Raw genomic sequence first — 13960 nt, forward strand, 5'->3', positions numbered from 1 at the left:
TACACTTTGGATAAAATGAACTTATCAAATAAGTACATGCCTAATGTTCTGGTTTAACTAGGTGTTACATTTGGGGAGTGAATAAAAATAAAAATAAAACACAAATACATGGCTATCATAAGCCTGTTTAGCCTTTTATAGTTTCAGTGACTGTTTTTGTTTTTTAGGACAATATTTTTATTTCTAGAAGCTCTGTTGGTTCTTTTTCAAATATGCTTTATTTCTTTAAAGTGGACTTTTTCTCTTCCTGTGTTTTATTTATTTTCTAATTTTAATTTTTTTTGAAGTATAGTGATTTATAATGTTTCAGGTGTACAGCAATGTGATTCAGTTTTATATATATATATATATATGCATACATATGTACATACGTATGCATATATTCTTTTTTTTTTTTTTTTTTTTTTTTTTTTGCCTGTGTCGTGTGGCTTGCAGGATCTTAGTTCCCCAACCAGGGATTGAACCCGTGCCCCTGCTGTAGAGCCCATGCCCCTGCTGTAGAGGTGCAGAGTCCTAACCACTGGACCACCAGGGAATTCCCTATATATATATTTTTTTTCATATTCTTTTCAATTATAGGTTATTACAGGATATTGAATATAATTCCCTGTGCTGTACAGTAGGTCTTTGTTGTTTCTCTCCCTGTGTTTTAGATTTTTGGTCTTTATTGTCTTTAATAGGCCTCCTTTTAGCATGTTTACTCCAGGAGGTTACTTCTTTGACGTTCTCGGGTCTCCTCCCACTGTGTCTGCTCTCAGTTATGGTGGGTGTTTTTTCCCCATGCTCTGCAATTTTGGAATGTGAATTCCTCTTCAGTAGGAGGACTGTCAGGTAATTTTACAGTTTCTTCCTGGTTCCACAAAAGTGACACAGGCCTGATGTTCCTTCTTATCTGGTTCCTTGGCTGGAGGGTCTCAGTCTTAGTGGAGAGTTTAATGCAAATCACAGACCTCTTAGCACCCGTGATGACAGATGCTCAGGGAGGATACTTTCTTTGCCCAGAGCCCAGAATGCGCATGGTTTTGGTGAGCAGACTTGTTCTCGTTTATTCTTTCATGGAGGTGGCCTTTGAGAGTCCTGCCTTTATCTGGGGCTCTGTGTTTTGTCTCCCTGTTGTGTGTGGCCTGCCCCTCCCTGAGGAGGCATGAGAAGTGTGAAGGAAAGAGCTCACAGCACAGGCCTGAGGCCGCTGACCTAGGAAAGGCCTGCTGCACGGCTGCCCTCGGCATCTGGGAACTCAGGTTCCAGCAGGTTTCTCGCTTCCCTCTGATAGGAAGGCCTCACGGACGCTCAGGTTGCTTGCGCAAACAAGGTGGTCTGTGCTGAGCACCTGCTTTCCTTCTGGGAGTCCGGGTTTGGTCCATGCAGGCAGAGCTGCCTACGTGAACGGCCCCCAGTAAGAACCCTGGGCACTGGGTCTCCACGAGCTTCCCTGGGAGACAGCGCTTCTCATGTGTTGTCACGGCTTGATGCTGGAAGAATTCAGCTCATCCAAGCTTGAGCCTGGGCTCTTCCTCAAGCGCCTTTTTCCTGCTGATTGAGCTCTGTGTCTTTTCCCTGTGAGTCACCAAACCTGGGGATGGTCTTGGGGACCCCAACACAGGCCCCGGCCCTGCCAGGCACCCATTGAGTCAACTCACTGCTCTGGTTTTGAGTCTGCTCGTCACTTTTGTTCTCTGGGGATGACTTAGAAGCTCAGAACTGCATTTACAGGGATAGTTTTCACATTTCATCTAGGATTTCTAGGTGGTTGGCATTAGGAGGGTTTTTAAGCTGACAGCTTTGGCTGGAAACAATCTGATTCATTGGTTTATAAAGTAAGGCTGGAAACAGTCTAGCATCGCAGTTCAGAGCAGGTGTTTGGTCTAAGGGGGCCCGTTCTTGAGCCCATACTAACCTCTTGAAACTTCTCATCCATCAGATGAGGGATTGCTGGGCTGTTGATGTTGTGTCACACACCTGCACCATGGGGGCACTCGGGGCACCCAGGAAGCGTGGCTCTTGATAATCTAGCTGGGTCCCCTACTTGCTAGCAGATGGGCCGTGCCATGTGAGGCCACAGACTCTGCACTTTTCTCCCGACCCCCAGAGTTCTTTGGGGTGGAAGCAGCTGCTTCCCGTGATGCTGTCCTGTCTTTTCTTGCAAGTCCCCTGCACCTCCAGGGCCTGGTGTTGGTGCCTGTCATCTCTCGTCCGTCTGCAATCCATGGTGCTTTCTCTGTCACTGTACAGTCTCCAGTTTTCGTCTTGGTCGCCAGCCTCCACTTCTTTCCCCTTTCTCTGTAGGTGTGTGATCAGATTAAGACCAAGCTCACCTCCCTGAAAGATGTTCCTAACCGAATTGAGTGTCCCCTTATCTACCACCTGGACGTGGGGGCCATGTACCCCAACATCATCTTGACGAACCGCCTGCAGGTGAGAGAGATTCTCACATCAGAATCAAGCTCTTCTGCCCAAACCCTAATTGCTCCCCTCCTATCCCCTCACAGCCCTCTGCCATGGTGGATGAGGCCACCTGTGCTGCCTGTGACTTCAACAAGCCTGGAGCAAACTGCCAGAGGAAGATGGCCTGGCAGTGGAGGGGCGAGTTCAGTGAGTGTCCGCCCTGGGTGGTGCTGCTCAGCAGGAAGCAGTGGCTGGGTCTCTATCACAGACTCTCTTCCCATCACCCCTCCCAGTGCCAGCCAGTCGCAGCGAGTATCATCGAATCCAGCACCAGCTGGAGTCAGAGAAGTTCCCTCCCTTGACCCCAGAGGGCCCAGCCCGGGCCTTTCACGAGCTGTCCCGCGAGGAGCAGGCTAAATACGAGAAGCGGAGGCTGGCAGGTGAGCGGTTGGGACGGCGCACATCTCCACAGGCTGCGTTTTCTCTGACTTGAGTCTTCGTTGGGCTGTGTTGGTGTGTCACACCTGGAGGTCAGTCGAACCAGTTGTTGAACTAGATGAGACCACTGTGAACTAGTTCTTCCTATAGGCTTCTTTTTGTCATTTATCCTTCAGTGCATGTTCAGCTACCAAACTCTCCTTCCTGTGGTCTTCGTGTGTTTGGTCGGTTCATACGGGGCTGCCGTTTCTTTGATATGCTTCACTCGCACATGTCTTTCTGAGTTTTCTGCTCCTTTGCATTAACCTAAAAAGCCACGTTTGTTGGCATCCATTGCCTAGCTTTCTTGGCTGTGTCCAGGAGGCCTGTCTGCTGTGTGGAGTCTCACATGCCCCCCACTCTCAACTGTGCCTCAGATTACTGCCGGAAGGCATACAAGAAAATCCACGTGACCAAGGTGGAAGAACGTCTCACCACCATCTGCCAGCGGGAGAACTCCTTCTATGTGGACACAGTGCGTGCCTTTCGGGACAGGCGCTACGAGTTCAAAGGTCTCCACAAGGTGAGCCTGACCTTTGTGAGGTCGGAACAGAGTCTAGTTTCTGAGGTGAAAATCCTTGCTTGGCGCTGTCTGGATGTGTTACTCCCCACTCTGGGCTGGTACCTGCATTCAGACAATAAATATGTGGTTGTTCTTAACTTTGAAGAATTAAGGGCCTGGGGCCTCGCAACTATTCTGAATGATTGCTTTTAAAGTAATTATCTAGAGCAGGGGGTCAGCAAACTGGCTGGGCCAGCCATTTTTATAAATAAAGTTTTATTGGAACTGAGCTGCATTTGCCCGCAGCAGGGAGGGAGCAGCAGAAACTGAGGCCTGCATGTGTACAGTACACACCATGTGGCCCTTTACTTTGCCAACCTCTGACCAGGAGAAGTGAGGGGAGTGTTTTTACTGACATGTTTGATCCAGTAGGATTAAGGGAAATACATAGAAATACATAGCAATACCTCAGTTGTAATATCAACAAGTAATTGTGTTCTATTTAAGCAAATCATTTTTTTCTGAGAGACCTTCCTTCACTGCTAGACTCAGTGAGTCTTCACATCCCACCCTGCCTTGATAGACTGTCATCATTGTGCTTTATTATTATCATTTTTAACTTTTTTGGTTTTTTATTATGATAAAATATACACAACATGAAATCTAACATTTTTAAGTGTACAGTTTAGAGGCATTAAGCAAATTCACATTGTTGTGCAGGTATCACCACCATCCCTTTCCAGAACTCTTCATCTTGCAAAAATGAAACTCTTTTCTACCTTAACAGTAACCCTCCGTTCTGTACCTTCTGTGGACTTTGGTCACTCTAGGGACCTCATATAAGTGGAGTCCCACAGGATTTGTCCTTCTGTGACTAGGTTATTTCTCTTAGCCTAATATCGTTGAGGTTCATTCATGTTGCAGCTTATGTCAGAATTTCCTTTTTTTTTCGCGGTACGCGGGCCTCTCACCGCTGTGGGCCCCCTGGGCTCCCCCCCCCGCCGCGGAGCACAGGCTCCAGACGCGCAGGCTCAGCGGCCATGGCTCACGGGCCCAGCCGCTCCGCGGCACGTGGGATCCTCCCAGACCGGGGCACGAACCCGCGCCCCCTGCATCGGCAGGCGGACTCTCAACCACTGCGCCACCAGGGAAGCCCCAGAATTTCCTTTTTAAGGCTGAATAATATTCCATTGTATGGACATAACACATCTTGTTTATCCAGTCATCCATTGGTGGACAGTTGGGTTGCTTCCATGTTTTAGGTATTGTGAATATTTCTGCTGTGAATTATTCACCCATGGTGTACAGGCATCTCTTTGAGATCCTGCTTGCAGTTCTTTTGGATATATACCCCGAAGTGGAATTGCTGAATCATATGGCGATTGTATTTTTTTTCTTAAAGGAGAAACATTTTATTTTACTTAAAAATTTTTTTTAATATTTAATGAGTTTCAGAACTTTTTTTAAAATTAATTAATTGATTTATTATTTTTGGCTGTGTTGGGTCTTCGTTTCTGTGCGAGGGCTTTCTCTAGTTGTGGCAAGCGGGGGCCACTCTTCATCGCGGTGCGCGGGCCTCTCACTGTCGCGGCCTCTCTTGTTGCGGAGCCCAGGCTCCAGACGTGCAGGCTCAGTAGTTGTGGCTCATGGGCCTAGTTGCTCCGCGGCATGTGGGATCTTCCCAGACCAGGGCTCAAACCCACGTCCCCTGTATTGGCAGGCAGATTCTCAACCACTGTGCCACCAGGGAAGCCCTACTTTTAAATTTTTCATTAATTTATTTGGTTGTGCTGGATCTTAGTTGAGGCTCGCTGGCTCCTTAGTTGCGGCATGCATGTAGAATCTAGTTCCCTGACCAGGGATCGAACCTGGGCCCCCTGCGTTGGGAGTGCGGAGTCTTAACCACTGGACCACCAGGGAAGTCCCGGTAATTGTGTTTTTAATCTTTTGAAGAACCACCATTCCTTCTCACTTTATTTTAATTAAACTCTTGAGTTCCATGTTTATCTGTCTGCCTCATCAGAGTGCCGGAAGTGTAGTGACTGTCGTGTTCTTTAGAGTCTAACATCTTACCTGGCACATAGTAGGCACTCAATAAATATCTTAATTTTTTTTGTTCTTTAAATACCAAACCTTTAAAAAAATTTCTTCTCACATTGGACGGGGAATTTGCTGAAATATTTATGGCCTTCTTTGCATTTCTTTATCAGTTGCTTGTACTAGGGACCTCCTGAGTAGCTCTTGTTTCCCTAGTTAATAAGACACAGATGGGCCTGGCTTCTTGTCCTAGGGTACCTCAGGACGGCCATTCGCCTCACGGAAGCTGGCAGTGTGGTGTCGCTGGCCCCCCACACTTCCTGTTAGCTGAGACTCGCTTCATTTCGATGGAGCAGGGGGAGCTAAGCTGCCACACGCCAGCCTCATAGCTGCTGGGGCTGAGCTGGGGGAGCTGAGCTGTCCGTCGGCCTCTTTGAGGCTCAGCATCCCGGGAGGTACAGCCTGTGTGGACACGAGGACCAGGTGTCACCGTGTTGAGCCTCCCACCCTGACCCCGGCTGGCACCGGGCGTTCCTGGGGTCCTGCGTGCCCCCTCCCCACCCCCTCAGCACTAACAGCCTGACGTCTTCTCATGTGATACAAATCCTGGAAAGCCTTTCATTCACTCAGCACGTTTACTGAGTGCCTGTTATGTGCCCGACACTCTTCTAGGTACTGAAAAGTTATCAGCTGGGGGAGTAAAGGTGAAATGTTCTGAGATGGAAGGAGAATGTCTGGTGTTTGGCCACTGTGGCAGCATGTAGCCTAGCAAACGGAAAGAAGTGCTGCTCAGGCAGGAAGTGAGTTCATACGCCCCCGAGCGTCCATGGCTGTCACCCTCCCTAGTGGCTGTGTCTACTTTATTGAGGTGACATTGACGTGGGATAAATCTGACCCTTTCAAGTGGGCAGTTCTATGAATTTTGACAAATGCATACAGCTGTGTAACCACCACCACGGTGACGAGAACATTTCCTTTGCAACCAGTTACAGTAGCACACGGTCCTGGTTAGCACTACGGTGTCCATCTTCCACCGCTTGGTCTAGTGTCTGGTAAACAGTTGTGTGTTCATAAGTATTGGCTAAGGGGTAAATGGTTATTCTAAGATGTTGCCTCTAATGACGTGCACTTTGCTTTCAGTCAGTGGTTTGTGAGTGAGACCCTGTCACTCAGCTTGTCCAGTCTATTAATAAGAGAGTAAATGGAATAACAGGACTTGGAATGGGAGCCCCTGGGCCTCTAGTGGAACGAAACCCCTGCCTCTGTCACTGGTCTTCAGACGTGGATTTCATCCCCTTCTCCAGTTAGCTGCCAGGTTCTGAGTTCTGTTCCAGGAGGCTGAAGTTGCCCCAAGTCTGAGGTGTCCAAGTGAGTTGTTGCTGTCATAGAGTATTTTCTCCTAGTCCGTAGTCTCACAAAAAATAAGAATGTAATATTGATATATTCCTTTGTGTTCAGAACTCCTTTCAGGATATCTGTCTTACATGGGGCAGTTCTAGATTGAAGGTGATTCCGGATTGGTGAGAACCAAGCATGCCGACCCTATGAGGAACAAGTTGATGTTGTTTCCATGTTAAGTTTCTCGGGTGTAATAATAGCATTGAGGTTACGCAGGAGGATGTTCTTGTTCCTGGAAATTGTGTGCTTAAGTATTTAGGGGGCTCCGGTCATGAGAGCTACGTCTTTCCATTGTTTGTGCCAATAGAGAGAGAGAGAGCGAGAATGGAATAAAGGAAATATGGCAAAAAATATCAACAGTGGCCCCTATGCATATGGTCTTCACTCTACTTTTTTTCAAGTTTCCTATAGACTGGAAATTTGCAACATAGTAAACCTTGGGCCACTGGCCATAGAGAATGTGCGCTGGAAGAGTGGGGGGTGATCAGCCTGTGCGGGTCTCAGGTGTGGAGAAAGAAGCTCTCTGTGTGGGTCTCAGGTGTGGAGAAAGAAGCTCTCTGCGGCGGTGGAGGTGGGAGAGGCAGCGGAAGCAAAGCGCTGCAGGAACATGGAGGTCCTTTACGACTCCCTGCAGCTGGCTCACAAGTGCATCCTCAACTCCTTCTACGGCTACGTCATGCGCAAGGGGTAGGCTCCTGCCCGGGTGCCTGGTGGGGCCGGTGGGGCTCGCGGACGAAGGGAGGAGCTGAGATGCGTGGGGCGGGGCAGGGCCCCAGTGCAAGGAATGTGGGAGAGCAGGTTGGGTAGGAGTGGAGGTCACGCTGACTCAGAGGGTCCTGGGCATCAGGGGGGTCAGTACGGCTGGACATGTTCTTCTGAGCATCCTGGGCTTCAGACAGCGGTATGGTAGTTTCTGGCATACGACTAGTGAGGGGTGTAAATAAAGCCTTCTGAGAAGTCGAGAAAGCCAGGAGCGGGTGTCCTAAAGCCCCATGGAGACTGTGCCCGGGGTCGGGGGCCAAAGGGAGATGAGGCAAGGTGGGGCCTGTGTCCGTTGGACCGAAAACCAGGTGGGTGGGGGCCTCGGGAGAGCAGGTGATCGAAGGTGAGGCCTAGCCCCTGTGGTTGGAGACTGGGAGGCTCGGCATGGCGGCCTGGAAAAGGGGAAAGGTGGTGATGGGGCCAGGGACTGGTCTGAGGGGGAGAGGCCTTGATTATCTGTTGCTGCTTTTTAATGGCAGAGAGGGAGGGGCTGAGAGCAGGGCTAGAACCAGAGCAGAGTTCCCTGGGGCAGGAGGGCCTGGCCTCAGGTTGCTTCACACCTCTGAGACCTGGTGTGAACACTGAGCCAGGTAGGCTGGTGTTTTCCCTGAGAAGTCGGGGGATGAGAGTGGGCTTTGGGAGAATGGAGAAGGCATGAGACGGTGCCGGGGGGAGTGGGAGGGGACTCGGGGACACACGGCCGTCTGGCGGGTATTGAGAGTCCTGCTGAGCTGAGGTTGTGAGCTGTTGCAGTGGCAGCATGCTGCATCCTTCCAGAACTTTCCTGAGCGGAGCCCTGCACCTTGAAGTAGGAACAGAGGAGTGTCCTCAGCACAGAGCTAAATTCCACCTTAGTTCTTCCCTGCTTCAGATGTCCCCTCCTCCCAGCCCCAACTCTAACGACCCTCTAGAGGGAGCCCCTCCCACCCCCCTGCTGTGACTGTCCCTCCCAGGGCCCGCTGGTACTCCATGGAGATGGCTGGCATCGTCTGCTTCACGGGGGCCAACATCATCACCCAGGCCCGGGAGCTGATTGAGCAGATCGGGTGAGTGCTGCGCTTGGTCAGCTGCTGAGGCTGCGTGGGGCGCGGCCTGGTAGGGGAGGCCGGATAGCTGGGGGAGAGAAGGGACAAGTTGCTGAAGGTAGAGCTGGAGATGGGCAGGTGTTTCGTTCTGTGGGTTCACGACCAGGGGGAGCCTTGTCCACTGTCAGGACTTGACATGGGGTTCTTGCTCTGTAGGCATCGATGTCCACCATCCATGTGGTCTCATTTCTCTGTTTCCCTGAAGGAGGCCCTTAGAGCTGGACACAGATGGGATATGGTGTGTCCTGCCCAACAGCTTCCCGGAGAACTTTGTCATCAAGACGACCAGTGTGAAAAAGCCCAAGGTGACCATCTCCTACCCTGGGGCTATGTTAAACATCATGGTCAAGGTGAGCCTGCGTCTCCAGTGAGGGGCTACCGTCTGGGCTTGGCTTCCTCGTGCCACCGCTCTGACGGGGATTTGGGAAAGGGGGTTGGGCTGGCTGTCACCCTGACATGCTCCCCTTCATGACTTCAGGCCACCCCGTCTCCAACCTTCAGAATGTTTTTCTCTAGCCTGAGCATCTGTCCAGAAAATGCTATGCTCAAAAGTTACCTGAGTTTACATTCGCCTTCAGCGTAATGCCCAGACTTAACAGAAAAATTGTAAAAATAGAACAGAGAATTCCTGTATATTCTTCAGCCTGCTTCCCTTAATGTTAAGTAAGATCTTTTATAAACCGCAGTGTAATTGTCAGAATTAAGAAGTCACCTTGGCACCACACCATAACTCAACTACAGCTGTATTTGGATTCCCCACTTTTTGCAGGACTGTGCACTGCGTTTGGGCGTCCTGTGTCCTTAGTTCCCTCCAACCTGGCAGCCCCTTGGTCTCTCCGGTCTGTTATGACCAGGCCACTTCGATACTGGTCAGGTGCTTTGCTAACTGACCCTTACTTTGAATTTGTCTGTTGTTGTTTGTTATTAGACTGAGGTTATTTGGGGTTTTGGGGGGAACACCCCGGAGGTACATGCCCTGTGTTGGCATTCTGTCAGGGCATGGTGTCGGGACCTGCACTCCTGCTGCCTGCTGGCTTCCCAGTGTCGCGTCATTGGAGTGAGTCAGTGAGTCCACACTCCCAGGAGGAGTGGCAGAGTCTGGCCACATAGCAAAGCCACCCCTGTAATTAGTAAAGACAGTGGAGGAGATACTTTTGAGGTTCTGCAGACGTGCCGTTTCGCTTGGAACCTGCGCCCCCTGGTTTTAGCGCTAGCAGTGGTCTCGTTACAGCAGGCATCACTCTGCCCAAGGCGACTCTAGTTCCCTCATTCCTTGAAAATTATTCATCGGAACCTTCTGTAAGGAAGAGCTGTCACCCTTCTCTCCCACTTATTCCCTTGCTTGTCTCTTCATTGAGTCATTTGTTAGGTCAGTGTGGGTTTGTGCATGTTTGTTCTGTTGGGCCACAACCCAGTTCTGTCCTGGCATTTTTTGTTACTCAGCTTGTTCCCCTTTGGCCGCTGGGGGCTCCTCTGTATTCACCCCTGTGTCCTTGAGACATGCCCCGTTCTGGGGTTTGGGTTTGGGTTTTTTTGCAGTACTTTCTTACTTCCTGGGACTACAAGACACTCCAGCCTCAACTTGTATTTCTCCTGTCCCACCCTGGAATCAGCCATTTCCCCAAGGAGCCTGGCTTCCTTTTATTGGAGAGTGGTGTTGGAAACCGAGATGGGGTGCTGAGGTGTCACTGCTGCTCACAGCAGATTGGCTAGGAAATGTGTGTGTGTATAATAACCCTGCACACATGAATGTATGTTTATTTCTCTCTTTATCTGCATATGTATTTAAAAATATATAACATGAGTCTATTGATATATCCAGCTCCAGTCTATTCTCTTTTCCTTATTAGTAACTTCTGTCTCCTGTTTCTAGTTTTCCTAATGTATTTATTTATTTGTTCAACCCCAGTATTTGTGTAAAGTAGGTTCAGAGCCATGTGTCTGTGAGCAGAAGCTCACCAGCTGCAGTCGAGTGTTTTGTCTTTAGTCTTACACCACCCAGGCAACACAAGGTTTGCCAAAGTTTCTTAAGCCAGCCCTCTGGCAGGGTTCTGTCATGCAGCGATAATGGAGTTAAGCTCGTTTGTCCCAGCCTGCAGGCTCTCTTGGGGTCACCCTAGATCCTGGTTGAATGCTTTTTAATTTGCTTACAGTAAAATTCACTTTTTACAGGGTGCGGTTCTGTGGGTTTTGATTCACACATAGAGGTGTGTGTCCCCCACCACAGAGCAACACAGAATAGCCCACTACCCCAGAGGTTCCTGGGTGCTGCCCCTGTGTCAGCCCTTCTCCTTACACCCAAACCTGGCTCCCCAGCATGTCCTTTGTGTGATAGTTTTGCCTTTTCCAGCGTGTCCTATGAAGGGAAACATGCGTGTAACTTTCTGGACCAAGCAGGATGCACTTCATTTTATCCACATTGGACATGTGTCAGAACTTGATCCCTTTCTCTTGCCAAGTGGTGTCTGTTGTATGGAAGAGCCCCAGCTTGGCTGGTCCGTCCACCCCTTGGAGGGCAGCTGGTGGTTTCCAGGTTTGGACGATTACAGGTGAGGCTGAGCCTCTCTTCACTCTTGCTGTGCAGGAGGGCTTCACCAATGAGCAGTACCAGGAGCTGGCTGAGCCTTCCTCCCTCACCTATGTCACCCGCTCAGAGAACAGCATCTTTTTTGAGGTTGACGGACCCTACCTTGCCATGATCCTTCCAGCCTCCAAGGAAGAAGGCAAGAAACTGAAGAAGAGGTAGGAATTCCACAGACTTTATGCTTAGGAAAGGAAATGGATAGATTAGGTTTAACAACTCCTCTAGGAAATTGACCAGGAGCCAGGATGGGAACAGACCTCAGCTCTGGTTTTTTGGCCTTTTTGATTCAATTTGGAAAGCTGTTCTCGACACTCATGCTACCAGCTCTGTTCTCCACCTGTTATATCCTGGTTCTGCAGATGGCAGGCCCTTGAGGCATTTTTAGTTTGGAGAAGCATAAACCTCAGGATGGAGAGATGTTTGCTGCTTGATGGACGCTAGAGGGGAGGGTAAGAAAGAGAAGGAGGAAGGCCGAGGGCGAGGAGAAGCAGCAGCCAGCCTCCCGGCGCTCCTTCTCTGCTGTGCTTGCCCGTGTTTCTAGGTACGCCGTGTTCAACGAGGATGGTTCCCTGGCGGAGCTCAAAGGCTTCGAGGTCAAACGCCGTGGGGAGCTGCAGCTGATCAAGATCTTCCAGTCCTCAGTGTTCGAGGCCTTCCTTAAGGGCAGCACCCTAGAGGAGGTGTATGGCTCTGTTGCCAAGGTGGCTGATTACTGGCTGGACGTGCTGTATAGCAAGGTAAGGCCACCCTCCTCACCTGGCTCTGAGGCTCCTGCAGTCAGAGAGGGTCCTGGTGAGCAAGGTGACAGGTGAACTCAAGGCTAATAATTCTGATGGGATCCCACGACTTCCTTAGTTCCAGGGCCTCTCAGAATCCCCCCTTAACTTCTATATCCAGTGACAGAATTCTGTGAAGGAAACAAATAGCATGCTAATGAACGAATTGTAAGCTGTTTGTCCTCAGATAGGCCCCCTGGACTCCTCATCACTGAAGAAAGCTGCTGGCTCCTCAGTTGGTGCAGCTGCTGTCCAGCTGGCCTGTGCCTCTTCTCCCTCCTGGTTCCTCCTTTCCCCATCTTTCTTTTCCTTTTAGGAGAAAAATCAATTCTCTGTCTTTTCTCTTTTTCTGCAGTCTTCGTGCTAATAGCTCAATAAACCTTTCTTGATATTTTTCTGCACAGTTTAATAAAACCAAAGGTACGGTTTTGTGTGTGGTGTAAGTGTTGCTGTATGCTGGTGTGAGACAGCCCTATTACACTGCTGCCTTCAGCTCATCAGGCTAGAGAAACGCAGACTTTCACCTGGAGGAAAGTCTCGGGTAGCCTTACGGTGGTGCTCCCTTCTTTCTGTGTGACATTTTGCCCATTGCCTCTTTCTCCAGGCAGCTAACATGCCTGATTCTGAGCTGTTCGAGCTGATCTCTGAGAACCGTTCCATGTCTCGGAAGCTGGAAGATTATGGGGAGCAGAAGTCTACGTCCATCAGCACGGCCAGGCGCCTGGCTGAGTTCCTGGGAGATCAGATGGTGAAGGATGCAGGGCTGAGCTGCCGCTACATCATCTCCCGGAAGCCTGAGGGGTCTCCAGTCACAGAGAGGTAAGGGTTTCCAGTATTAAGGAAGGAATTCCTTAAGGGTCTCGTATGCTCACATTGAAAACCTGTATCTGTTGTGGAACCTCTGTCCTTCCATAGAGAGATGAGCTTCCTTAAACAGTACAGGGAGAGATCTCCCTGGTGGTGCAGTGGTTAAGAATCTGCCTTCCAGTGCAGGGGACGCGGGTTCGATCCCCGGTCGAGGAACTAAGGTCCCACATGCCGTGGGGCAACTAAGCCCGCATGCCGCAGCTACTGAGCCCGTGTGCTATAGAGCCTCTGTGCCGCAAGAAAAGATCCCCTGTGCCGCAACTAAGACCTGATGCAGCCAAAAATAAATAAATATTTTTAAAAAACAGCTCAGGGATAGTCAGGATTTAGAAGAGGGAGGAACTGGGCCTCGGACCCCCTGCAGATCAGATGACAGGAAGGCTTTCTGGGGCCCTGGTGGGACCCCTGAGAGGGCGTGGTGAGCCCGTCCACCTGGAGCCCGGAGAATCTGGGTTCTTGGGAGACCAGACTGAGAGCACCCTCTCAGTCAGGTATAGGGGAGTGGGGATGTCTTGGAGGGTCTGCTACGATGGGCCCCATCACAAGGTCCATTTCAGGTTTAGGACAGGACTCCAGATCACTCACACCCCCGAGGAGACTGACGCTGCACTTTTTGAGTTGGGATGATTGAATCACAGCTACGTGTTACATCACTGATAGAGCAAGAAAAGCAGACTGCAGGGTGACACATACAGTGTACTTCCACCTGTTTAAGTTTACACACATAGAAAGTACTCTTATTTTTTTATGGGTACACAAAATAGTTCTATAAAGCAGGCATGGGATTGATAAACACCAAGAAAAATACTGTGTTTACTTCTGTACGAGGAGGGTCAGGAGAGCTACACTGGGGACTTCATTGTCATCTTTATTTTTTCATCCATGAAATAAAAATGGCAGGGCCAGTTTGATAGGACTAGGTGGTGGGTGCACAGGTGTCTGTTGTGTTCTTTCTAAGGTTCTTCATGATATTTCACAATAACAAATACTTCCTCCAATGAAAGAAAGAGGGGTAGTGACAGTTGCCCTATTGCTTTGCTAATCATGTGAAAACTGGCTTCATTTTCAGGTGAGCAGGTGGGCTCTC

General features: G+C 49.8%; 1 protein-coding gene across 1 annotated transcript in view; it reads left to right on the plus strand.

Moving 5' to 3' along the window:
- Nucleotides 1–13960, plus strand: part of POLE (DNA polymerase epsilon, catalytic subunit) — a gene marked incomplete at both ends in the record, with an annotated part of 52815 nt that overhangs the window by 14424 nt on the left and 24431 nt on the right. The window contains 10 exons of the mRNA XM_079717648.1: nucleotides 2287–2415; nucleotides 2490–2592; nucleotides 2679–2825; nucleotides 3240–3385; nucleotides 7338–7486; nucleotides 8515–8607; nucleotides 8852–8996; nucleotides 11231–11388; nucleotides 11772–11967; nucleotides 12611–12825. Coding sequence (XP_079573774.1) covers nucleotides 2287–2415; nucleotides 2490–2592; nucleotides 2679–2825; nucleotides 3240–3385; nucleotides 7338–7486; nucleotides 8515–8607; nucleotides 8852–8996; nucleotides 11231–11388; nucleotides 11772–11967; nucleotides 12611–12825 — 1481 coding nt within the window. The remainder of the gene's footprint in view (nucleotides 1–2286; nucleotides 2416–2489; nucleotides 2593–2678; nucleotides 2826–3239; nucleotides 3386–7337; nucleotides 7487–8514; nucleotides 8608–8851; nucleotides 8997–11230; nucleotides 11389–11771; nucleotides 11968–12610; nucleotides 12826–13960) is intronic.

The sequence above is a fragment of the Hyperoodon ampullatus genome, assembly GCF_949752795.1.
Source record: "Hyperoodon ampullatus genome assembly, chromosome: 13".
Taxonomy (NCBI): domain Eukaryota; kingdom Metazoa; phylum Chordata; class Mammalia; order Artiodactyla; family Ziphiidae; genus Hyperoodon; species Hyperoodon ampullatus.